At 41.8% G+C, this 26,913-nt stretch overlaps 3 protein-coding genes and 1 long non-coding RNA gene across 53 annotated transcripts; 2 read left to right on the top strand and 2 right to left on the bottom strand.

Annotated features, from left to right (window-relative positions):
* The first annotated feature begins 182 nt into the window (after positions 1 to 182).
* On the top strand, positions 183 to 8,754 carry LOC112265588 (guided entry of tail-anchored proteins factor 1). The gene is made up of 5 exons (XM_024443057.2): positions 183 to 322; positions 2,005 to 2,170; positions 7,701 to 7,768; positions 7,934 to 8,048; positions 8,369 to 8,754. The coding sequence occupies exons 1-5, from the start codon at positions 233 to 235 to the stop codon at positions 8,440 to 8,442; spliced, it is 513 nt and encodes a 170-aa protein (XP_024298825.1). The 5' UTR covers positions 183 to 232; the 3' UTR covers positions 8,443 to 8,754.
* A 1,295-nt stretch (positions 8,755 to 10,049) lies between these two features.
* On the bottom strand, positions 10,050 to 11,815 carry LOC121839103. Its single transcript, XR_006078701.1, has 3 exons — positions 11,526 to 11,815; positions 11,262 to 11,352; positions 10,050 to 10,952 (listed from the first exon to the last, which is right to left on the bottom strand). It is a non-coding gene; the product is annotated as an uncharacterized LOC121839103 (long non-coding RNA).
* Positions 11,816 to 13,204: 1,389 nt separating this feature from the next.
* Positions 13,205 to 14,484, bottom strand: LOC121838963 (lebercilin-like protein). The gene is given in 4 exon segments (XM_042294951.1): positions 13,205 to 13,212; positions 13,400 to 13,643; positions 13,784 to 14,061; positions 14,202 to 14,484. Coding segments are annotated over 4 exon segments (813 nt in total).
* Positions 14,485 to 15,531: 1,047 nt separating this feature from the next.
* On the top strand, positions 15,532 to 26,860 carry LOC112265583 (SH3 domain-binding glutamic acid-rich-like protein). 50 transcript variants are annotated; one of them, XR_006078681.1, is made up of 14 exons: positions 15,532 to 15,710; positions 16,248 to 16,433; positions 16,563 to 16,643; positions 16,997 to 17,173; positions 18,665 to 18,853; positions 20,129 to 20,158; positions 20,256 to 20,282; positions 21,219 to 21,245; positions 21,544 to 21,564; positions 22,022 to 22,045; positions 22,395 to 22,421; positions 23,304 to 23,434; positions 24,887 to 24,947; positions 25,847 to 26,860. XR_006078681.1 is itself a non-coding variant. In XM_024443009.2 (14 exons), the coding sequence occupies exons 1-13, from the start codon at positions 15,666 to 15,668 to the stop codon at positions 24,902 to 24,904; spliced, it is 873 nt and encodes a 290-aa protein (XP_024298777.1). In that variant the 5' UTR covers positions 15,533 to 15,665; the 3' UTR covers positions 24,905 to 24,947; positions 25,847 to 26,860. The 50 variants fall into 50 exon arrangements, 29 of the variants coding, with proteins under 29 accessions (XP_024298777.1, XP_024298776.1, XP_024298774.1 ...); XR_006078682.1 differs by having other exon boundaries at positions 24,884 to 24,947; XM_024443009.2 differs by having other exon boundaries at positions 15,533 to 15,710; positions 23,304 to 23,324.
* Positions 26,861 to 26,913: the final 53 nt, after the last annotated feature.

Genomic DNA, 26,913 nt, shown 5'->3' with positions numbered 1-26,913 from the left:
ACATACTGTAAATGACCGTCATAGAATTGTCAGTATATTTTTTTTATTGAATAAAGTAATGTAGTAAATTTAGCACATTTGGATACTGAATTTATATATTATATTTGAAGTTAATAAAATAAGCTGTATTTGAATTAAATACGTTTCTAATATAAAACTCAGCACATAGTTCAGCCTGGATGTGGCGTCCCTTTATGACGAGCGCAACAGCAACAAAGGTTGATTTAAAAAAATGGCTGCTGGGTGCGCTTGGTTCCTGGTGTTGGGATCTGTCTTTTTGTGCAATCTCTTCAAAACACTCTTGCCGACTATTTCCTCTTTCGTAAGTAGGGGTTATTTAGGAATTGGTCGTGTGAGAAATGCAGGGTTGGCTTGTAAATCATGTAATTTGTTGGCAAATTTGCCCAGGTTATATTAGCTAGCTAGCTATTTCACCTCTCGCGCCCCCCATAAACAACAGCGAAGCTAACCAACCATTCCACCCTGTTGGCAAATGTTAAACTGTTACATTGTATCACGTAAGGTGTGTTAGACTGATAACATTGCCAGACATAACCAGGTAGATAATGCCGTGTAGTTATCTATTGGGCACAGATTAAAATATCAACCATAAAATGTAAATAAGGTCGTCTGATGACATTTCTAGTCTAAATGCATATAATATGGGTTGTCATAGACTGGGTGGTTTGAGCCCTGAATGCTAACTGGCTGAAAGCCATGGTATATGAGACTGTATACCATGGGTATGACAACATGTATTTTTACTGTTGTAATTACGTTTCTATGTCTATAATAGCAATAAGGCACCTCTGAGATGTTGTGGTATATGGCCTGGTATATGGCCCATATACCATGGCTATGGGCTGTATCCAGGCACTCCACATTGCATAAGAATAGCTCTTATGGGGGTGTACCACACCCCCTCGTGCCTTATTACTTTATTAAGCAATACACTACTAAACCAGGTGTTGCATGTTCTCATGCAATAAACTATAAATGACCCAAGGAGGCAGAAAAATACTTGTCACTTGCAGAGGCAATTTCATTACAAAGAAAATGTACTTTTTAAATTAGTAAACATTTTTGCATGTAAATGCAATTCATGATCATCATTGTATCTGAACAACACATTTAACAGGATGACTACAGTGTTTATCGGACATAATGCAACTTTCCACTACCTTTGCACTTTTGTTGCAGTAACATACTGGTAACTAGTTCTCAAACTAGGCAGCATTCTGCCTTCTCCCTACAGTTTTCAGCCATTAGCTTCATCCACGACTACCTCATGTGGACTACAGTCCTGACGCTGTGTTTTAACGTTTAGAAACATCAATAATCATTGATCGCGATACGGCTTTTGAAAAATATGGCCGTTATCTTTCATCAGCGAGAAAGAATGCTTCAAATAAAAAAATGCACCTACTGTAGCAGTTTTGCACAGATTCATACAGCTATGGGTACCTTCATCCAACGGAACTACACTTCCCGAGTTACGCATACACACAGGTGTTTAGAGCATGCTATATAGATAATTAGCACTGGTGGTAGCCTCTTGGCTTCCATAAACAAGCGCTGTAACATGGTGTTATGGCCGCATGGGAACACTGACCCTAAACCTATCGAGGGGTGTAACAATTTAACCTTCATTTTTTGCTGATATGAACGATAAGGTCCTTATGTTCAGATTAAGCGTCAGGGCTCTTTACAAAGCTCCACCATATAGAAGACACCTTCGTCCAATGACTCTTATGTGTAATGTAATGAAACTTAGAGTCATGATCAAGGGCTAACTGGTAACCATCCCAAAGTGATCTCATATCAGAACATGGCTAAATTTGTAGTGTAATAGCCCTGCTGCAGCCAGATGGTGCTGTTATTCCTTATGCATTTAAAGACGTAAGGAATAACAGCACCATCTGGTGGCAGCAGATCTAGTAGTGTGTGTTTGCTATGTTTTTGCGAAAATATAAAATTAAAGGTTTTGTCTGTTGGAATGTGAAGCTATTGAAGGTCCTTCAGAAAGATGCTGAGCAGGAGAGGGATATGCGGGCTGAGATCCAGGAGATGAAGAAGGAGCACAACTCCGTTAGCATGATGGATGAGTTTGCCAGATACGCCAGACTAGAGCGCAAAATCAACAAGATGACTGACAAGCTGAAGACACATGGTAAGAGAGACACACAATTGAAATTGATGTCCACACTACATTTTTTTTTTCTGGATCAAAAAGGGGCTTATGTGGTGGGTGTGGTAGGGGGCATGGCAATGGGTGTGGTCGGGCCAGTTGACGTTTACATTTTAAGCCAATTTCCTGCAGTTCTACAATCCATGGAGCTGAGATACATTTTTGCAGTTTTAAAGTTAACAACATGCGATTCCACATTCTGCCATGAAGCTGAAAATTGTGCAGTTTTAATGCTATGTTCTTATGCTCAAACATAATAACAAAATCAATACTGCTGAATTCATTGCTTTTGGAATTTTCAATTCTCCCTGACTGTCTAGCTTTTATTTAAGTTATTGTTAGTTCTTAAAGATGATTTCATTTAAAAATATATCTTTATTGACTTTTCTACATACTTTATATCAGTTTTTAGTCATTTAAGTTTATACTGAAAGCATTTTCCATCCCGGAAATTTGATTTAACACTGTTCAGTGGCCCGAAAAAAAACGCCTGCCCAAGGATTACAATGACAGAAAAATCCCTGATATAGAGATAAGAGTGATCCATTATCAAATCAAATCAAATACAATTTTATTTGTCACATGCGCGAATACAACAGGTGTAGGTAGACCTTACCGTGAAATGCTTACTTACAAGCCCTTAACCAACAATGCAGTTCAAGAAATAGAGTGAAGAAAATATTTACTAAATAAACTAAAGTAAAAAATCAAAAGTAACACAATAAATGTATTTATTTTACCTTTATTTAACTAGGCAAGTCAGTTAAGAACAAATTCTTATCTTCAATGATGGCCTAGGAACAGTTAACTGCCTGTTCAGGGGCAGAACGACAGCTCAACTTGTAACCTTCCAACACTCTAACCACTAGGCTAACACTCTAATCACTAGGCTACCCAGCCGCACCAAAATAACAATAACAAGGTTATATACAAGGGGTTCCCGTACCTAAGTCAATGTTCGGGGGTACAGTTTAGTCAAGGTATTTTGTACATGTAGGTTGGAGTTGGAGTGAAGTGACTATGCATAGATATTAAACAGCAAATAGCAGAAGTGTAAAAACAAAGGGGAGAGGTCAATGTAAATAGTCCGGGTGGCCATTTGATTAATTGTTCAGCAGGCTTATAGCTTGGGGGTAGAAGCTGTTAAGGAGCCTTTTGCACCTAGACTTGGCGCTCCGATACTGCTTGCCGTGTGGTAGCAGAGATAAAAGTCTCTTATTAATTTTTTGAGCCTTCCTCTGACTCTGCCTAGTACATAGGTCCTGGATGGCTGGAAGTTTGGCCCCAGTGATGTACTGGGCCGTACACACTACCCTCTGTAGTGCCTTACGGTCAGATGCCGAGCAGTTGCCATACCAGGCAGTGATGCAACTGGTCAGGATGCTCTCGATGGTGCAGATGTATAACATTTTGAGGATCTGGGGACCCATGCCAAATCTTTTCATTCTCCTGAGGGGGGAAATGTGTTGTCGTGCCCTCTTCAAGACTGTCTTGGTGTGTTTTGATCATGATAGTTTGTTGGTGATGTGGACACCAAGGAACTTGAAACTCTCGACCCACTCCACTACAGCCCCGTTGATGTGAATGGGGGCGTGTTCGGTCTTCCTTTTCCTGTAGTCCACGATCAGCTCCTTTGTCTTGCTCACATATTTGCACATTTATTACGAATAAAAAAAATGGAAATATCACATTTACATAAGTATTCAGACCCTTTACTCAGTACTTTGTTGAAGCACATTGGCAGCAATTACAGCATCGTGTCTTCTTGGGTATGACTCTACAAGCTTGACACACCTCTATTTGGGGATTTTTTCCCATGTTTCTCTGCAGATCCTCTCAAGCTCTGTCAGGTTGGATGGGGAGTGTTGCTGCACAGCTATTTTCAGGTCTCTCCAGAGATATTTGATTGGGTTCAAGTCCGGGCTCTGGCTGGGCCACTCAAGGACATTCAGACTTGTCACGAAGCCATTCCTGCGTTGTCTTGGCTGTGTGCTTAAGGTTGTTGACCTGTTGGAAGGTGAACCCTCGTCACAGTCTGAGCGCTCTGGAGCAGGCTTTCATCAAGGATCTCTCTGTACTTTGCTCAGTTCATCTTTGCCTCGATCCTGACTAGTCTCCCAGTCCCTGCCGCTGAAAAACATCCCCACAGCATGATGCTGCCACCACCATGCTTCACCGTAGGGATGGTGCCAGGTTTCCTCCAGATGTGACACTTGGCATTCAGGCCAAAGAGTTCAATCTTGGTTTCATCAGACCAGAGAATCTTGTTTCTTATGGTCTGAGAATCTTCAGGTATCTTTTGGCAAACTCCAAGCGGGCTGTCATGTGACTTTTACTGAGGAGTAGCTTCCGTCTGGCCACTCTACAATAAAGGCCTGATTGGTGGAGTGCTGCAGAGATGGTTGTCCTTCTGGAAGGTTATCCCATCTCCACAGAGGAACTCCAGAGCTCTTTCAGAGTAGATCTAGATCTCTGTCAGATTGACCATCGGAGTCTTGGTTACCTCCCTGACCAAGGCCCTTCTCCCCTGATTGCTCAGTTTGACCAGGTGGCCAGGAAGAGTCTTGGTGGTTCCAAACTTCTTCCATTTAAGAATGATGGAGGCCACTGTGTTCTTTGGGTCCTTAAATGCTGCAGAAATATTTTGGTACCCTTCCCCAGATCTGTGCCACGACACAGTCCTGTCTCAGAGCTCCTAGGACAATTCCTTTGACCTCATGGCATGGTTTTTGCTCTGATATGCACTGTCAACTGTGGGACCTCAATGATGATCAATGGAAGCAGGATGCACCTGAGCTCAATTTCGAGTCTCATAACAAATGGTCTGAATAGTTATGTAAATAAGGTATTTCTGTTTACTATTTGTAATACATTTGCAAAAAAAAAAATTAACTGCTTTGTCATTATGGGGTATTGTGTGTAGATTGCTGAGGATATTTATTTATTTAATCTATTTTAGAATAAGGCTGTAACGTAACAAAATGTGGAAAAAGTCAAGGGGTCTGAATACTTTCCGAAGGCGCTGTGGTGTTCCCTTCGCCCAGGTGGGAAAGGGCAGTGTGTAGTGCGTTTGAGATTGCATCATCTGTGGATCTGTTGAGGCAGTATGGGAATTGGAGTGGGTCTTGGGCTTCCGGGATGATGATGTTGATGTGAACCACGACCAGCCTTTCAAAGCACTTCATGGCTACCGAGTGCTACCGGGCGGTAGTCATTTAGGCAGGTTACCTTTGCTTTCTTGGGCACAGTGACTATGGTGGTCTGTTTGAAACATGTAGGTTTTATAGACTCGGTCAGGGAAAGGTTGAAAATGTCAGTGAAGACACTTGCCAGTTGGTCCGCATACACGTCCTGGTAATCCGTCTGGTCCCATGACCTTGTGAATGTTAACCTCTTTAAAGGTCTTGCTCACATAGGCTACGGAGAGCATGATCACACAGTCGTCCGGAACAGCTGGTGCTCTCATGCATACTTCAGTGTTACGTTGCCTCGAAGCGAGCATAAAAGGCATTTAGCTCATCTGGTAGGCTTGCGTCACAGGGCAGCTCGTGGCTGGGTTTCCATTAGTAGTTCGTAATAGTTTGCAAGTCCTGCCACATCCGACGAGTGTCAGATCCGGTGTAGTAGGATTCAATATTAGTCCTGTATTGACGCTTTGCCTGTTTCATGGTTTGTCTGAGGGCATAGCGGGATTTCTTATAAGCGTCCGAATTAGGGTCCAGCTCCTTGAAATGGCAGCTCTAGCCTTTAGCTCGGTGCGGATGTTGCCTGTAATCCATGGTTCTGGTTGGGATATGTACGTATGGTCACTGTGGGGACGACATCGTTGATGCACTTATTGATGAAGCCAGTGACTGATGTGGTAAATTCCTCAATGCCATTGGATGAATCCCGGAACATATTCCAGTATCTGCTAGAAAAACAGGCCTATAGCGTAGCATTCGCGTCATCTGACCACTTCTGTATTGAGCGAGTCACTGGTACTTCCTGCTTTAGTTTTTGCTTGTAAGCCGGAATCATGAGGATATAATTATGGTCAGATTTGCCAAATGGAGGGCGAGGGAGAGCTTTGAACTTGTCTCTGTGTGTGGAGTAAATATGGTCTAGAGTTTTTTTTCCTCTGGTTGCACATGTGACATGCTGATAAATCGGATTTAAGTTTGCCTACATTAAAGTCCCCAGCCACTAGGCGCGCCGCTTCTGGGTGAGCATTTACTTGTTTGCTTATGACCTTATACAACTCGTTGACTGTGGTCTTAGTGCCAGCATCCGTTTGTGGTGATAAATAGACGGCTACGAAAAATATAGGTAGATAGTGTGGTCTACAGCTTATCATGAGGTACGCTACCTCAGGCGAGCAATACCTCGATACTTCCTTAATATTAGACATTGCACACCAGCTGCTATTGACAAATAGACGCATAGCCCCACCCCTCGTCTTACCAGACGTAGCTGTTCTGTCCTGCCGATGCATGGAACACCCAGCCAACTGTATATTATCAGCTGATGGTGCAGCTGCTGCCTGTTGATGTCCTTCATGTCCAGGCCACAGCTCTGAACTCTATAGAGGCAGGACGCATAGTATATAGCTCCATTACGAGCTGGTGTTATACAGACATACACCCCATTGGCTTTCAGACAACAACCAAATGTCTCCAACAGCCATTTGCCAAGAGTTAATGTTATATGAATGGCAGCCTTTGTATTACACTATGGCGCCTTCCCTGCAACCGTAAGGGCTATGACAGAGAAAACAAGGAAATACTATAATCAGATTTGGATTTTTTTCGTTTATGAAAAATGACAAATTCTCAGGAATGACAATGGTTTGTTTAGAAAGCACTTTTCAGTAGTATACTGTTACAATATTATATTATTACAGTGGCAAATAAAGGTTGCGACAAAAACCCCAAGGCAATTTTTATGTTTTTGTTTGAAAATATCTAGTTTTGAATTTGTCAAAAAGGCAACAAAAAAAGTCTACAAGTTCACTCTTTACCACATTGTTTAGATGAGTCACAATGCAGGTGACTTTGAAATATGGTGTTTCGTACATTGAGAAAATCAACTTTTTGTCTCTAGATCCTCCCTACTGTACACCCAAACAACTGTCTCTAACTCTCTCCCATGCTGTGTCAGTTCAGGGCTGCGGCCTATCAAGTAACATGCCTTCAAGTTCAAATCCTGTTGTTCAACAACAGGAATATTTCACTATTTTGGAATGAAAAGTGTTTTCACATTGAAATGCACCACATGCATATTTCTCCAGTCATATGCACTGGTCACGCGTCAGGCTTATTTTCCCTGCCAACCCCTCCCTTATGCCATACCATACAAAACAGGTTATATTTCAATGCATGTTGTGTAGTATTTACACTGAAATTAATTGAGAAGAACACACAAAAGGCAACTGTTATTAGAGCTGTTGAAATTCCTATATTTAGAGAATGGATACCAATAATTAATTTAGATGGTTCCTCTGCAGATAAGATCTGTTTTTTTCTTCTTACAGTCAAGTCTAGAACTGCTCAACAAGCCAAAATGAAATGGATGGTGAATATAGGTTTTTACATCCTCCAGGTGAGTATTAAACATATTGAAATTAGAAATATATCCTATATTCTTTAATTGGTAAAAAATATACATACTTTTTTTAAATGTCAGTTTTCACCACCGGTGACATGCACAAGTGATTGTGTTGCATTTTGATGCACTGAATCAGGTTGTTTTCTGTTGTCTCTCTAGGCTGCTCTGATGATCTCCCTGATTTGGAAGTATTATGCTGACCCAGTGACTGTTGTACCCAGTAAGTGGATTGCCCCCCTGGAGCAGCTGGTGGCATTCCCATCTGGAGTAGCAGGTAAATTGTGTGATTACAACGCCTGAGGATTGAGGCCCACACTCGCTTTTGATTGTGGGTAAATTCATAGTAATCAAGTTTAGTGTTTAAACTGTGGCTAATTATAGACGACTACTGAATGTCTCGTCTATTCGTTCTCTTTAAAAACTGAAGATAGAATCACATGACTCGTTTCCTCTCTTAACATGGAATTCTCATTGAACTGGTTCAAAATGCCATGTTGAATGCACATTTTTGTTTGTACCTACATCAAATACTACTAACTGACAACTCTGACAATTACTATTTGAACCCAGCCTTTGTACTTTGTATCCTTTCAGGTGGTGTTGGAATCACATGCTGGCTGGTGGTGTGCAACAAAGTGGCGTCTATTGGTCTACATACAATTAGCTAAGGAATGGGATCTTTTATTAATGTCTTATTTATTCCCCAAATGCTCTGAGAATGAAGTCAGGCATTGTTAGTCAGCACTTTGATATTAAAGTGTAAATTGGTACTGTTGGTAAGCACTTTTACAAAGCACCCCATATTCAAACATTGCCTTACATTGCCAATGTTATTGCACATATTTTAGTGTGTCTTATGTTGGCTTCGGAATCGGATGTTACACTACATGGCCAAAAGTATGTAGACACGCCTTCAAATTAGTGGATTCGTCTATTTCAGCCACACGTTGCTGACAGGTGTATAAAATACAGCACACAGCCATGCAATCTCCATAGACAAACATTGGCAGTAGAATGGCCCATACTGAAGAACTCAGTGACTTTCAATGTGGCACTGTCATAGGATGCCACCTTTCCAACAAGTCAGTTCGTCAAATGTCTGCCCTGCTAGAGCTGCCCCGATCAACTGTAAGTGCTGTTATTGTGAAGTGGAAATGTGTAGGAGCAACAATGGCTCAGCTGCGACGTGGTAGGCCACACAAGCTCACAGAACGGGACTGCTGAAGCGCATAGTGCGTAGGAATTGTCTGTCCTCCGTTGCAACACTCACTATCGAGTTCCAAACTGCCTCTGGAAGCAACGTCAGCACAAGAACTGTTCGTCGAGAGCTTCATGAAATGGGTTTCCATGGCCGAGCAGCCGCACACAAGCCTAAGATCACCATGTGCAATGCCAAGTGTCGGCTGGAGTGGTGTAAAGCTCTCCGCCATTGGACTCTGGAACAGTGGAAACGTGGCAGTCTGACGAACAAATCTGGGTTTGACGGATGCCAGGAAAACGCTACCTCCCTTGAATGCATAGTGCCAAATTTAAAGTTTGGCGGAGGTAGAATAATGGTCTGGGGCTGTTTTTCATGGTTTGGGCTAGGCAAAAAGGGAAATCTTAACGCTTACAGCGTACAATGACATTCTAGGCAATTCTGTGCTTCCAACTTTGTGGCAACAGTTTGGGGAAGGCGCTTTCCTGTTTCAGCACGACAATGCCCCTGTGTACAAAGTGAGGTCCATACAGAAAAGTTTTGTCGATCGGTGTGGAAGAACTTGACTGGCCTGCACAGAGCCCTGACCTCAACCCCATCAAACATCTTTGGGATGAATTGGAAGACCTCACTAATGCTCTTGTGGTTGAATGGAAGCAAGTCCCCGCAGCAATGTTCCAACATCTAGTGGAAAGCCTTCCCAGAAGAGTGGAGGCTGTTATAGCAGCAAATGGGGGTCCAACTCCATATTAATGCCCATGATTCTGGAATGGGATGTTCGACGAGCGGGTGTCCATATACTTTTGGCAATCTAGTGTATTTCACAAATTGCTTCACTGCGTAATGATTGTATGAGCATGTTTAATGACCGTTTTAAATCTAATTTCAACTGATCGAAATGAGTTGAGCAAGTGTTGCAATTGTTTCATATTGTTATGTAATTTTGTTCATGTTAATTGTAGGCATGGTTTGTAGCACATTTTCATTTGTTGAATGAAACCTGAACTAATATTACAAAGTTTACTGTTTGGATTTTGGAAGTGTTGAAGTATGCATAATAATTATGCATACTTCAACACAATAAAGAATTTGAAAACTGAAGGCCTAAAGTGTTGGTTGTTCTTAGCATCTTGGGTATTTTAGAGAGGCTTTTATAAAAAAAACTAAGTGTACCATTGTGGCATAGGTGGCATCTTCATTGAATGTTGCTTTTATTACAATCTGATTTCAAGGGAGTTAAGGAATTTGTCATGAGCAATAGTGTCAGAATACAAATACTCCATTTAGTAATGTGTTGAGTTGCCATGGCAGATAAATAATAATTTATCAAATAATACAAATATATTATAATTTTGTATACTTCTTGGGTCAATAAAAAATGATCTTGGTCTCCCAGGTGAGACCGGGCTAGCGTCTCCTGTATGGTAAGAGGACGTTCTGTCCAGGTCTGTGCTTTGAACTCTGGATCTGCCTGTCTGCATGGCCATTTGGATCAGTGATTAGGGCCTGGCCAAAAAGCTCTTTCATCAAGATACTCTTCTTGCTGCGGACTACGCCATCTTCCGGGTTGAGGGTCCATGGTGTCACGCCTTTGGCACTTCTCTGCTGGTAGAGTGAAGGAGGGCTCATACGCCCTAGACCCCAGGTTCTCCACCCTGGCCTGGCTCTTGATGTATTTAGGAGGGCTTTTTCTCAGGCTTTGGCTATGGCTGGCATAGGCAGGCTTCCCACTGTGTAGGTTCTGGATGGTTTCTTTGAATGTGTAGAGGTGCTTGGTCCTGGGAGGGGATTTGAGGGCCATGTTGGCACGTTCTGTATTCTGAAAGTCATCCAGAGTGTACCGGACCTGGCTTTCAAATGGCTCTGTTTGCACTCCTTCTGAAGCCTTGAGGGAACTCGCTGCCTCCTCTGCAAGGCAATACTCCTCACCCTAAAGTTGTGGATCCTCCTTGTCATAATCACCATGCAGCTCTCCATCGTCTGTGGATAAATAGGATAGTTGCTTGCACATAAAAATAAAAAAATTGGGGCCATAATTTTCTTGGCTTTTTTTGAGATATAACATGACACAGGAACGAACGGTTATTTCAGTCCTGTTACTTACGTGAGCTTTAATTAGTCCCAATGTTTGGGAGTTTTTTGTGTTTGCTCTCTTGTTTGCATATACTCTGTGACTGGAGAGTACACACTTCAGAATCTAATTTAAACATTTCTTTCCTCAATATCCCCTTAACTTTGCATTTATTGGTAGTCCCAATAGGCTGTAGTGAAGTTTTTTGAAATCCTTACCAGCAAAATGTTCATTATCGTATGATCCTCTGTCATCCACTAACAGGTCTGCTGTGTCACTTCTGTCTGGGAAGCCAATTGCAAAGGACTCCTGAAAAAAAAAAAAAGATATCAACTTTACACTGGAACTCAATACACAAACTTTTATCAAGGAGTTAATATTTGCTTTTATCTGTCAATATTGAATAAATGTTTTATTTACCGTTACCCATTTAAACAGCATTCTGCACAGAATGTGAGCGAGAAGGAAACTCATTTACATACCCAGCTCAAACTCTTCTGCTTCTCCAACTTCGGATGCTGGAGTGAACAGGCATAGACTAGTTCAAATTGGCACGGAGCCTCGATGGGGAGAGAGGATATGTCATCTGTTTGAACAGATTTAGTTTCTCTTGCTCCTGTTAATGGCAAAATATATTAATCAAGTTTAAAAAAATGTTTGATCTGGATCATGGGTTGAACATGTTAAAAGTTCAAGTAGCTCATAATGTCTTTGTACCTTTTCTGTTCCAGCCTTTTGGAAATCTATGTGAGTAGATTTTGTGGATCTCCAATTCTCTCTCTCTTTCCTATATTTCGTGTTAAATGCATCAGTAAGCCATTTCTCAAGAATGCAATATGTACAATAAATGTTCATTTCTCAAATGTAGTGTTATCATCCTGATATCTATTACCAGGCAGGTTTACAAGTTGTCCGATGACTCAAACTGAATTTGTCCGCTGCTCTTATGTTCGCTACATACTTCAGTCTGAAACTGCCATCTTTTAAGTTGTTTGTGGGGATGTCAAAATGAGGGGTGTTGTACAAAATAAAGTAATCAGCGATTGGATCATCTCTAATCAATTAGAGTATCAAAGCCAATTATGAATTTTCAAAATGCAGCTTTACCCATGTGTGTTCTGGCTCTGGCCCAACCCATCGTTTTCTGGGACCAATTAGAATGGTTATAATGTATTTTCATTATATAAATTGTCGGGGAGGTACTCAGATCCAGATTCATTGCGGAGAAGAAACTAAAGTCCGTGGGTGTGGTGTAGCGTTTGGGTAGCCAGGCAAGTTTAGGAAATGGGTATTTTACTCCAACCTTCAATTATTCCTTCAGAAATATAGCTGTATTAGACTCCCTCTTGTGTTTACATTGCAGTACTGTGAGCTAAATCACATTACCATTCTTTTAAACAACAGTACTGTTCCAAATCTACTAAGATCTGGAACAGTTTACCTACACTGATTGTACAAAACATTTCTGAACACCTGCTCTTGCCATGACATAGACTGACCTGGTGGGGGCATATTAGGAAGGTATTTCTAATGTTTTTTACACTCTGTATGTTGCTGCTCTCAAGTTATTTATAAACTTACTTAGATTTTTTTGGTCAACAGATTGATCTGTGCCTGGAGGTAATCAGACAGCTCTCTGGATTCATTGGTCTTCCTTGTTTCTGTGGCAAGAGAGTGATTGAAGGATATCTGTCTCAGCTCAAGATTCCTTTCTAAGTCCTGCAACACAATTTATTTACATTTCACTACAGATATAACATTGTGGTACTATGTGTGCATTATCAATCTAGCATAACTGTGTTGACCCTGTCCACCTTTATCGGTCTCCCCATAGAAGACCAATACAAATGGACAGAGTTGAAAACCCAATCAGTTTCAATCCAAACATCCACCTGGCCTGTGAACATTTATTTAACCCTCATTTGACCAGGTAAGTTGACTGAGAACACATTCTCAGTTACAGCAACAACCTGGGGATGAATGAGCCAATTGTAAACTGGGGATGATTGAGTGATCATGATAGTATGGGAATTTAGCCAGGACACCAGGGTTAACACACTTACGATAAGTGCCATGGGATCTTTAGTGACCACAGAGAGTCAGGACACCCATTTAACGTCCCATCTGAAAGACAGCACCCTACACAGGGCAATGTCCCCAATCACTTCCCTGGGGTATTGGAATATTATTTTTTAGACCAGAGGAAAGTGTACCTCCCACTGGCCTTCCAACACCACATCCAGCAGCATCTGGTTTCCCATCCAGGACCAACCCGCCTAAGCTTCAGAAGTAAGCCAGCAGTGGGATGCAGGGTGCTGCTGGAGTCAGCCCTGCCATGTGAGTGCATGTACTGTACCTGTATCCTCTTGTTCTTCCTGTGTAGGGTCCACAGTGATCAGGGCCAGCCTGTGGCTCAGCTCTTCCCTCTCTTCCAGGCTGCAGTCCTCGCTGAGCAGCTGCAGCCGGTACAGAGCGTCCTTGGTGCGCAGCAGCTCCTCCTTTGTGCCCCTCAGACGCCTGGATAGACAGTTGCGGCGGTTGCGGGCTTTACACTGGAGCCCCTGCAGAGCCCGCATCGCGTTTCCGTGCTTGGCCAGAACCTGACGGTGTGGGTGGGTGCAAAACATTATGACCTTAGCCAATGCTACAAGATCAGATTATTGTTGTTAGCTGATTAGGAGTTTGTTATAGCTGTGTTATAAGTCAATTATTCAAGCCCAATTTTTTTACTGCAGCATACCCGGGGAAGGCCACTCTGTGAATCCTGGAAGCGCTGTAGCACCACCGCGTGGCGGCCCTGGAGCTATTTTAGCAACTTGTTCTCTGTGGCGACACCACTCAGCTGCTGCAGTAGCTCCCACACTTGACTGTTGAGTTCCTTGATGCGGTGCCTGTGGGCAGAACTGGTGCGCTGGTTTGAGCCCTGCAGGGGCTTGATTGGAGGGAAGCGAGAGGCCTTGTGGTTCCTTGAAAGAGTGTTTTTCTTCTTTTTGCACCACTGCCCTCTTTTGTTTTGAGCTGAGAGGAAAAGGGCACCTAAGTGCTTACATGGGAATATGCTGCAAACCATCTCGGCCTATAGGCCTACACTTATGTCATTATAGGTAGACTGTCTGTAGCAATGAGAAGATATGTAATATCAGATTGATATCACACACTTCGTGCTTTCTCTGTCTTCGTGCTTAGACCTGGCTTCTTGCTTGGTGAGAGGGAAAGGGTCCTATTTGCAGTAGTGTCAGCCTCCTCCTTGTAGTCTGACTGAGTGGATGACCCCTGAGAGTCTTCCCTGCTGCCGGTCCTACTGCTGTATCCCTTGCTTGACCTGGAGGAGGTGAACTGGCCTGAGGAGCAGCTTGAGTCTGCATTGCCTGCACCCACTTCATAGTTAGCATTGTCCTGCTGCACTATGCCTCTGTTGTGGTGTCTCAGCCTCAGAGACATGTGTCCCCAAAGATAAGCCCGCACCAGTTTCTGTAATATAGTAGACAGATATCCAATTAGCTGAAGTAGTTAATTTAGCCACACTGTATGTGAAATTATAAGAACCAAAACAATCTATACGTTCAACTATGGCCTACTTACATTCATTAATAGTTTAATACATTTAGCTAATCTAACGTTATCTAGGTCTAGAAGACAGAGAGAGTGACAGACATTCCTTGCCTTGATAAAAATGTTTCCTGACTTCAACTATTCTACAAAGCTAACAACCAAGCCTAATAATTCCCCATGCCAATGCTATCCTTACATGACATTATTTTTTTAACTCGAAATGTCCCCCCCCCACTAACTTGCATTCAAATAAATTATTATGTATCTTCATAGGCAAGAGAGTCATTGACAGATTATGTTGTTGGCTGGCTGTCTCTGAAATGGTATTTTAGGTTGCCGTAGAAACAAGCGTTCTCATTGAATAGGACGAGGGGAAATATAGTTTTCTGGCTACTGAGCGCTTAATATATTCGAATTATATGGGCAAATCATAGGCAAGGAATGTTAATACATTCCTTAATCATGAGAAATTTCTTAGAACTGACTGCTTTTGGGAGAATTAGAGACCACACCATCCTAATTTGTATATAAACATTGTTTTTTAGTAAAACAATTACATTAGACTTCGTTTGCAATTGTTTTTTTAAATAAACTTTCAGTATATACTACAACAACAAAAATATACATTTGCCTATAATAAGTTAAACAAATAAAGATGTGCCCTGTAGATTTACAACAACAAAACTGTTAGGCCTATAGATAATCATGGTCCAACAATATGCATAGATTTCAACTGCCCGCTTTAACTCTTGGTATTATTTTCACTAGTTGCTCTGTTGGTCAGTGGCTATTTCTGTCCATATATGCACTTTGCATGTAGCTGCAAACTAACTTTGTGGTCCCCATGCCGACAGACAGCTCAAGTTGCCAATCATTCGGTCAGCGCTGCACGCATAAAACCTGGCCCACCAATCCTGCGGTGATGGAGGGTTTGGGGACAAAAATAGCCTCAGTGGTGTGGCTTGTGTTCGCAGAGTAATGTCCTGGGTACGCTATACTATTAGGGGAGGCAGCCTGTATCTTTAATAACCTACGTTAGTACCTCATTCTACAGAACACGCCGTAACAAAATGGTTATAAAAGTATTTCTAGCTTCTTCATCAGGATCGACAGCGGTAAGCATTTACCCGAGTCTTTGTTATTAAATGTTAAATTAACTTTGTTGGCCGGTTTCCCATGACTATTGTTCAGCTCTTAGTACATGCATTTATGTAACTGGCAAACAAATTCAAATCGGTTTAGGTTATTATAGGCCTAGGCAATTTAGTGGTTTGTCAACTTTAAGTACCGTTATTTGGTCTAACTTCTCAGTTAAGGAGCACTAGGACAACTCGAGTTTCCTTATATATCTCGACCGTCGCTGAGATCACATTCCAAACCTGCAATAGCAATCTGTTGAAAATGAATCACCATGCATTCACTTGCAGAACCTTCTGGAATATATTTGGATTACTTCAAACCTAATCTACAATATCAAAGAATATATATGATATGTGAACTGATTCTTTGTCCAGAAAATATCAAACAAAAAGTAAAAATGTTTCCTTAATGTATTAGTGTCTTCTACTCTGCTCTCCCCAACCTAATGATAGAAAAAAGCAGAAGCCTATCTATACTGTGTTGTCTGTCTGTACACCTGTGTGATGGTCCAGATCAAAAAGAAGCAACAGGATGTGCTTGGGTTCCTGGAGGCCCTGAAAGTGGACTACGCTCCATTGGACATTGCCTGCAATGAGGACAACCGCATGTGGATGAGGGAAAATGTCCCTGTGGAGAAAAAGCCCACCAACGGGATCCCCCTACCCCCTCAGATCTTCAATGAAGAGAGCTACTGTGGGGTGAGCATAAAATATCATGTAGAAGGTGTAACTAATAGGCCAGGTAAAGCTGGGGAGAAAATGTCCATTAAAATGCTGAGAGAACGATTAGAGACTAAACTGAAATGTCTCATTTGTCTTTTACCACAGGACTACGAGACATTCTTTGACGCTAAAGAAGACAATGCAGTGTTTGCCTTCCTGGGTCTGCCACCTCCTCCAGGATCCAAGGTTGGAATTCAACTTTCACTTACTTTTCTAAAATGAAAATTATGTTTATATTGCTTTTGAGTTTAAGATTACAACAACACAACCTGTTTTCCACTCAAGGGATTTTAAAATGCAAATAAACTCAGGCTGTTTTAATGTTTATTTAGCTGACATTCTCAGTCATGTATTGTCCTAGTTTGTTTTTGCTCAGACATGGCTGCTTACACTCTATACTGTATATCATATTCATTTGGAGGGCAAGCAGGAGTTAGTGAGGTTATTTGTGTGAGAGGGATACGATGTGACATGTATGCTTACGCTAGTTAAGGATGATGCAACTGTGTTAAACAACCTGACAATTTTTCTTGGTGCAGGAAGCGAAAGAGGCTGAAAAGGCATTTATCCTTGAGAATGGGCCTGTTGAAAATGGGACTGTTGAGATTGAGACCGTTGAGAGTGAGACCGTTGAGAGCGGAACTGATGATGCTGAGGATGAAGAGAACCTTGAAGCTGAGGAGGTTGAGGAGGAGAATCTTGATGATGACTCACTAGTAATGCCTTTCTTTTATCCCCTCAGTCCCTGTCTCACCTTCACCATTTCTCCCCCGGGTTTCCTCCCATCCAGCATAACCTTAACCATTTCTCCCCCGGTTTCCTCCCATCCAGCATAACCTTAACCATTTCTCCCCCGGTTTCCTCCCATCCAGCATAACCTTAACCATTTCTCCCCCGGTTTCCTCCCATCTAGCATAACCTTAACCATTTCTCCCCCGGTTTCCTCCCATCCAGCATAACCATAACCATTTCTCCCCGGTTTCCTCCCATCCAGCATAACCTTAACCATTTCTCCCCGGTTTCCTCCCATCCAGCATAACCTTAACCATTTCTCCCCCGGTTTCCTCCCATCCAGCATAACCTTAACCATTTCTCCCCCGGTTTCCTCCCATCCAGCATAACCTTAACCATTTCTCCCCCAATTTCCTCCCATCCAGCATAACCTTAACCATTTCTCCAGTTAACTCCTGTTGGTTTCATTTTCCATGGAGGATTACCAAGTAACCAGTAATGTTGCTAATCCTCTCATTGCATGGATGAGTGTCAATTTAGAGTTGGTTTAAGCACAGTGTAACAATGCCTCGTTAATTAACGTGTACATTTCTCACTTTAATAGTGTTTCATTGTGTTTATATTTCATCTGTGGTTTTTGCAAAGCACATCAAGTGTTTATAATAATTCTATGATATTATATATATGATTTCTATTCAATAGATAGCAGATGATTGGGAATCAGGTCATTCTTTTTCAAATTAATAATTTGTATAATAGGATTGTTCCTACAGAAGAGCATGCTGATGCTGTTGTAAAAAAATGATGATATGAACATTTATATGGAGATTTATTTAAAAAGAAGTACATTAGGCAAACTTAAACTTCTCAACTCACTTTGGGATGCTGGTGCATGAGCATCACAGAGAAAGGAATTGTTTATTTTTTTCAAGGAGGGGGCCAGGGACAGCAGATACATATTGCCCAGCGGAACCTGTGATTTTCCTCTAATAAATCCCACTGGCTTTTAGATGGTGCGGTTTCCAGAAGAGTGCAAATTAAGCCCTCTGCTTTCGCTGTTCTCCAGAGTACCAGGCCAGTTTATTTTCCATTTAAGTTGCGATGTTGAGGTAATGACAGTTATTTTATTGATACTGTTGACTGTACTGATTTTTCTGGCTTCTGGCAGTGTGATAATATGCAGTCTTCCTTGCTACACAATACATCATTGCAAATCTCTAATTTCTCTCCACAGCACAATATACTGATATTCATCATCTTGCAGCCATATGTAATTCCCCTTAATTTATTCATGCATTTTTCTTTACTCAGAGGAGCTGCTGATGCTGATGCCTTACTCTGTGATGTCTTTAAACTCCAGCAGTAGGGCTGCTCCCCTCTTGGTGTTTGATATGTGCCCATGACAGCTGCTGTGTCATTCCTATTCTAACACATAGTTTTTCCCCCTTGATGGCACATTGTTGTTTTCACTCTAGAAAAGAGTGGTTCCGATGGAGGAGTTCAATGGAGATGAACACACAGAGGAGGTGGAAGCAGAGGTGGGAGGAGAAACAGGAGAGGAGGCAGCAGAAGAGGCCACAGCAGAAGACGCCGCCGCAGAAGAGAAGGTGGCAAAGGAGGAGGAGGAGGCGGTCGAAGACACAGAGGAAGCCACAGAAGACACTGTAATTGGCTCCCAGAATCCCGTGCTGTGGCATCTCCTCTCCTCCATCTCTTTAATATTGTCTTTTCCACTACCTCAGGGTTCTGTTTCCCTCGAGCTCCTGTTGTCCTCTTCTCCTCCTCAACTCTGGACCATACTAACCCACTGTTATATTGACTGTCCCATAACTGTTTCAATTGACTGTTCTGTTATTCCTTCGATCTGTTGGATGTTTAACCACTCTTCTGTTCTGGAGCAGTTAACTGTAATCTCTTTGTTGGCTGTTTTGTATTTTTGTTTTAATTGACTCCATTTGCAGCCTTGTGTCGTCATTGTTCTTGATTTTCCTTGATATGTACTATGTTCTTTGTTCCACATCAATGTCTAGGTGTGTATGTATAATATGTCAAAAATCAAATTTTATTGGTCACATACACATGGTTAGCAGATGTTAATGCGAGTGTAGCGAAATACTTGTGCTTCTAGTTCCGACCATGCAGTAATACACATACACATACATGTGTCTCCATGTCTAGGTGTGAATGTGTAGTATGTGTCTCCATGCCTAGGTGTGTATGTGTACTATGTGTCTCCATGCCTAGGTGTGTATGCGTAGTATGTGTCTCCATGTCTAGGTGTGTATGTGTAGTATGTGTCTCCATGTCTAGGTGTGTATGTGTAGTTCTACTGTCCATCCATGTCTAGGTGTGTATGTGTAGTATGTGTCTCCATGCCTAGGTGTGTATGTGTAGTATGTGTCTCCATGCCTAGGTGTGTATGCGTAGTATGTGTCTCCATGTCTAGGTGTGTATGTGTAGTTCTACTGTCCATCCATGTCTAGGTGTGTATGTGTAGTATGTGTCTCCATGCCTAGGTGTGTATGTGTAGTATGTGTCTCCATGCCTAGGTGTGTATGTGTAGTATGTGTCTCCATGCCTAGGTGTGTATGTGTAGTATGTTTCTCCATGTCTAGGTGTGTATGTGTAGTTCTACTGTCCATCCATGTCTAGGTGTGTATGTGTAGTTCTACTGTCCATCCATGTCTAGGTGTGTATGTGTAGTTCTACTGTCCATCCATGTCTAGGTGTGTAAGTGTTGGTGGGGGTCCTCTGGAAATCCACACATGTTCTTCAATGTGCCTGATCTGTGAGATCTTTTCAAGTTGCACAACCTCCCATGTATAAGTGTCTCAAGTTTGAGGAGAGGTTCTCTGTTTCCCATATGCCTCCTTGAGGTCAGGCTCTCATTGTAAAGATACTAATACACAATCTTTTCTATTTTCTCCTCTTTCTGTCAGAAGCCCCCCGTGAAGCAGGAAGAAGCCCAGGTAAAGTGTTTTTACATTTCTGAAAAGTATTGAAATCAAATACAAATTTGGGAGTGATGTTTCAGTCTCACTCTTTTTCTCTCTTATCCCGAAACAGGAAGAAGTAGAGGATGAGGAGGCTAAGGTAACAGGCGACACTGTGTCCACTGGAGTAATGCCTGATATGAAGGGCATTGTCATTAATAACAACAGCCACTGCTCTCTGTATTGTGCCATCTGCCCCACTAAAAAACGCTCTTAGCCTGGATCCAATAGACCAGACACATGGTTCCATACTACAGTACACTGCGCCTTTATTTAACTCTAAATTATTATCCTGTATATATTTTAGTCATTCAACTATTCTCAACAAAGCATATACATGTAGGTCTAAAAGGGAAATAAGCATGTTAGGTCTACGTTTTCCTGGCCATAGTCACTGATTATAAATCAGTACTATGAAGTTTCTTTGCCAATGCCCAGGCCCAGGCCCAGGCCCAGCAATGTCCGCTAGCCATTGTAACAAAACATGATTACGTCATACATGCTTAATAACATGCCATCTGTATACACTTGCAACAGCAGCTTAATTCATTAATAAATGGTTTCATTGTGACTTGAAAGCTGTATTGAGAATGGTAAATGTTATATGAAGGCAAAAGCCTGACTGATCAGAAAAGGTCAAATATCACATTCTTTTAATGTCTCATACCTCTTTTGTGTTCTGTTGGGTTCAGAAGCGAATGCTGGTATTGAATAAAATGTGCTGTGGCACAAACAAACAGACGCAGAGTAAGCCAAGACATGTGTTCGTGTTACCCAGGGCACTGTTGTTCTCTACAGAGTGAACCACTATAAACTCGTTATTGATAAGATATAAAGTTATATGCTATTGAATAAGTTCAACTGAATATATCCTTCAGTATTTATGTGCAACGTGTCAATAGATATCAAAGCACTTGTGATGTTATTGGATTGTAGTAATAATCAATTTGTTAAAATCTCCATTTCCTAGTTACGAGTAACCTGGTGAAAGCTAGCGAGTTGATCCAAAGCTAATCACTGCTATTCGTTGTTTTAGGGAGAAGACGATCAGCCGGTTTCTGAGGTAGATCTACTTTGAATGTTCTATAGCTGTAGTGTTCAGTCCTTAAATCGTATCCATTATATACTGTAGTCTCAATTTCTGTGCTAAGGGCCTTGGGTGTTCAGTTTTAATGTAGTTTGTTGGCATCCTTGTGATTGTGATCTATGTCCGACATCCAGACAACTAACCTCACATTCTTCTTTGTTGTAGCTTTTCTTGTGTAATGTTGAATGCTTGAAACACCTCTTCCTTTGAAGTCCCATGACTTACAACTCCAGATCCACTTTTGTTGTTTTTGACCCCTTCCCATTTTCCACAGGTCTGCTGTGGAGGGATTGCTGTATGTTCGGATGCATTTCATCTTAATCCTTGACACAGTTTTAGAACACTACTGATTTGTTCTATGACATGCCACCTTAGAGACATAATCATTAGATACTCTAGTCAATAACATTCATATTTGTCATTTGATAAGATATTTTTATGATTTTATTTAGAAATATGTCATACTCGTTTAGCTGCTACTCTGTTTAGTGTCTACATTGAAAGATATCTTGTATAAGTAGTTAAAACAGATACAGTAACAAGGATTGTACATCTAAATAAATCCAATAAAGTCACATAAAGATAATTACATTTATCTAAATATTTTAGGGCTCCAGCTTGGTTCATGTTGAATCATGCATGTAAAGCTATTTGCAAGAGGGTCTCTTCCTCCAGCATCTCCTTGTACCTCCTCCACACATTGACCCCTCCCCCCTTTGCCCCTTTCCCCGTCTCTTGGTTTGGTTTTCCAGGGAGAAGAGGATTTGGGGTCGGAGGTAACTGGGTGTCTGCGGCTGTGAATTTCTCCGGTTGTTCCCTTAGTCACCAGCTGTGTGGGTTTGTCTGGCAGAGATCAGAAGGCTTTGTGTGATCTATCTGCCGTTTGCCCCTCATCCGTAGTCTGTGTTCACTCCCTCCGAACCTCTGTCTGTCTGTCTCCCCTCTCTTTTAGCCTTCTTCTTCCTAATTTCTTCCCTAGTCCTGTAGCTGCTTCCTTCCTGCCAGCCTGAACTATATATGTAGATTCCATTAAAAAAATAACGGACTTTTCCTATAGCGCATGCCTCTGGTGTCACCTCTGACCTCTCCATTCACACCACTGACACTTAATCTCGTCCTTTCTAGGAGGAAGAAGAGCTGCGACAGCTTGAGGTAGATTGATATGTGTTTTTAAACTACATTTGTCCCCCCTCTACCTCTCCATCATTCTATCAATGCTGCTTTTCTTGCGTCCACACCTTGCAGAGTTTATTCAACATTCCTTCAATTTCCTCCTCCACTACTTTTTATGTAGATTAAACAAACCTATCTCACTGACGTATGGCATCTGAACAGACTGTAGCCCTTACTGTATTTCTTTGTAGCCCTCTCACTCATGCCAGATAATGATATCTCAATCGTTGGATGAGCAACATGGTAACTCTGGTAGCCATCAGAACACAGACCATAATAGAGAAACACAACATTGTCATTCATAGTGATTTTAGAATAGTCTTCACTTTCTCTCTCTCTCTCTTTCTCTCTCCCTCCCTCTCTGTCTGTTTCTCTCTCTTTCTCCCTCTCTCTGTCTCTCACACACACACACTGCTTTTTGCTCTCTCTCCTTCTGCTCTGTTCTTTCTCCCCTTTCTTGCTCTCCTCCACCTCCTATACCTTCATTGCAGGAGCAAGAAGAGTCAGTCAGTGAGGTTGAGATAGTTTCCTCTGGTTGTAATTTGTGGCATCTTCTGTGGATCTTAGATTGGAAACACCCTTTCCCTGTCTCTATCTCTCTATTTGTCTCTGCTTCTGCATGGGTGGTGGTCTCTGTGGTACAGATAACTGATGGTGTGCAGCATGACAGACACAACATTGTGAACACAGTCATTCGGTACACTTATGGTAATAATAATAATAGTGGGAACATTAAGTAGCACAGGGTTTTCCTCCCTCTTGTAGTCTCCTTAGTGACATGCCGTTTCACTTATCTCAAATATAGGCCATTGTATCTCTTGCCTTTGAAATGCTCAAAACCCCTGATATCCCCATCCTTAGGAAGAAGAAGAGGCCCCAGAGGTAACAGAGGTATATTCTGGCTGTGCTCCCAGCCCATTGCATGGTGTGGCCCCTGACGTGGAGTAAATGGATCCTATGCATGACGCTACTCCTTCATATGTGGATTTAGTGTGGGTTTGTGAAGAGCTCTCTACTTTCTTATTCCCCAAGGCTGCCAGCATCACTCCTGTGCTATGCTGTCTTTAATCTTTGGAAATGATTGGATTTTCTCTGGACTCTGGTTCTGGTTTTGATGCAGTTCGACTGAGATGAGGTCATTGCCCATTGGTTTACGTGGAGGCTTGAGTATTCTGTAGCATTGTGCCAGTGAATGTTTCATAACAGGTGACATGCATCGTTTGGTGTCAAGATCTGCCCCTGCGCACATGATCACAAGTCTGACACATAGACGTGCTTGTGAACTGGATCTTACAGTGTTGCATAGGGATCCCTAGTGACTTGACCAGAACTCCATGACAACCAGGATGTTTAAAAAGCCATTGGCATGGCTTCTCTTTCGGAGGAGAGTCTTGAGACTGAGTGTGGACAGGACAAGCACAGCAGAAGATGAATGGACTGTTTGTTATCTTGCAATGCTCCCCCACAACAAGATCTTGGCAGTGTCAGATATGTTGCACCAGATTACACTGCTTTAAATCATTTGTTATTGTGGACATTATTTATCAAATCTTGAATACACAGCAAGCACTATATCCACAAGCAAGTTGTCTGTTACGTAGTCATTAAAAACAGTGAATTACTTGGTCACAGGACTAAATAATTGCACTGTATCACCTTTTTAAAATGTCACCCATAGCGTAAAGGCTATTTACGTTTGTAGAAATGTAGCTAATTGCATTAGAGCAACAACATGCTCAACCCAACACATGCACCTTGGAGTGAATGTGGTCTGATGATTTGTGAAGTATGCAGTGCCTTGCAGTTTCACATCGTATGACACCACCTCATAGAGGGCCTTGCTTAAAGGCCCACACTACTCTTACTCCTTCACTGGCAGTTAAGGGAATGGTGCCTTATCCCTGTGGATAACTTGTTCCCTTGGCCTAAGTAATGGATATATTCCTAATGTCTTCCCATCCTCATCTCTCCTACCTGTTTTCTTGATGCCTCCCGTGGAATGTAATATGGTTTTACTCCCTTTTAACCAAGGAGAAAGAAGAAAAAGTTCTCGCCAGTGTTCACCCTGGTGCAAAGACTCTTGTTCCACTTTGAGAAGCCTTCTACTGAATATTCTACTGAATCTTTGTTATGGTTATTGATGATGATGACTGCCTTATCTGAATGAAATCAGTTTTTCCACTTCTCACTAATCTTTCTAAACTGTAATCAAGCACAGCTGAGTGATATCACTTAATTTAAGATGGGCGCTTTGGAGTTAAACTACAGTTTGGCTCTTATATTGATAGTACTGAGTGGGATATCTTTGTTCTCCTCTCTTCTTTTTTATTTTAATTGAACCTTTATTTAACTAGGAAAGTCAGTTAAGAACAAATTCTTATTTACAATGACTTACTTTACCTTGTCATAAACGTTGCCATTACTCACTTTTCTTTTCTCAGCAGGAAGAAGAGGATGAGTAGTAACAGCCAGGAAAGGTTTAGGATGTGATTTACTACTGCCCAGGTAAAATACACTTATTTATTGCCTAATTGGAATTGTCTTCTCTGCCACTGGGTGGCAGTATTAGAGCATGTTGTTTGCAGTGAACTGATGGCTGCATCTCATTAACATGTTTTCTTGTTACTGAATGTCTCTAGAGTAATTTAAATAGAAAACTATTCAGTACATGTATTACTCTGTGCCTTTTTGACCCTTTTAGCAAATGTCTTGTCATACTGGAATTATTAAACCATTGAATTGTTTAGTGCCCTACATGTACCTAGGTTATAATCTGTATGATATCATACAGATTACATATATCAATCCTAGAAAACCACATAAACCAACCAGTGTAAAGTGAGGATATAATCCCTGTATGTAATGTACACTGTTGCTGTTCTGTATTGGTAGCTGTGTGTTTTCATAAGTGTTCTGTCAGAGAAGCTAGAGTGAACAGAGCATTGGTCTATTTAACAGGGACTGTCACCAGTCTCTACACAAAAAGCTTTAGCAAGCACAGAATGCCTGAAGGATCCAAAGAACATCCATATAAAACTATATCTCACAAATTCTCTTTTCTTTTCCTGCGGCAGTGATGATGATGATAATAATAATCGTAATCTTCAAAGCCGCACTCATCGCCACTCTCCAGTAGTGTAGGAAAAGACTCTGCTCCCTTCAGGGGATATTTGGGTTGATGAGAGGGGATAGCCTGAGACTTTGATCGGATGGCATAGCCCCCCCCAAAGAAAAAAATAACCTGTCACGCCCAGTTAGAGAAAGCAGTTAAGTGAGCTACTGAAGAGCCTCAGGAGGGACTGGCACTCAGGGAGGCATGGACAGTTTGGGCACCATGGTGACTGGAAGCTTAGGACCCACAGCCACTAACAGCGGCGCATTGGTGACCTTTTTTTGTCTTCCAGCCTCGAGAGACCCCCTGTTCCGATCCTTCCTGACCCCTCAGACCGTCCCACACCCATCCCACTACCCACGATGCCCCCACCTGCTCACTGTGAATGCACATGTTCCCCTGCTGGACCCTGCTGGCTGAAACCTGCCAATCACACACTGTCTGTACGGCTCACCCATACTCCAGAGATAACCCCCTGTTTTACCAGATGTTTATATTGTGTAGGGGACTAGGACTAGAGAAGATGTGTTGCTGTACTTCATTTGTATAGCGTTGAGAGTTTATGGTAGCTTCCATCCAGTGTGTAGCACAATTACATAGTGTTATCAGTTTTTTTTTTTCAGCAGCTTTTCTAATTGTACATACACAGTCATATGTTAAGTGTTTTAAAGATTTCAAACATACTTCTCATGTTTCAAATTGAAAATTGTAGTTTTATACCACAGTTTGTATAGGATGATGAGCATGTCACCACCAACAACTTAGCAGTCAATGACGGACAGCTATAACCCTGTGAGAATCCGAGTGAAGATCACTCTGAATGGACTTATAATCTCAGACTGAAACAGATCTATCAATGCAGTGCCTCTCACTCGATGCCAGCAAATATGTTAGATCTATATGTGTGAATGCAACCCAGTGACTCTATGTCTCAATCCAACATGAGAAAGACCCTTGTGTAGGGTTTACACTAGCTTTCATAAGCTAGTGTACAAAGTCAGATTCCATAAATTGCTTTTGGTCTTACTTTAAGGTTAGGGTTAACCATAAGGTTAGCAGTGTGGTTGGGTTGGGTAAAATATTAATTGTAGAAATGGGTGGGGTTTGGGGCTGTGGAAACTAGTGACAACCCTCATGTAGCGTGCTTTATGACTGTGTTTGCAGCTACTGGACACCATTCACTGAACGTTACTATCTGCTGATCTACTGTGCACTTTGTTGAATGTAAAATGATGTGGATGACTAAGAGATCCCCCTAGATGTAAGAGAAGTGAAATGCCAATAAAGTTGAATGGTGTGAACAGCTCCCCATGGCCTATTATGTTCTATTTTCAATTAATTGGGTTTTATTTATAGATC

Source organism: Oncorhynchus tshawytscha, linkage group LG13 (assembly GCF_018296145.1).
Source record: "Oncorhynchus tshawytscha isolate Ot180627B linkage group LG13, Otsh_v2.0, whole genome shotgun sequence".
NCBI classification, from domain to species: domain Eukaryota; kingdom Metazoa; phylum Chordata; class Actinopteri; order Salmoniformes; family Salmonidae; genus Oncorhynchus; species Oncorhynchus tshawytscha.
The sequence above is the reverse complement of the archived record's forward strand: the minus strand, read 5'-3'. Positions and strand labels throughout refer to the sequence as shown.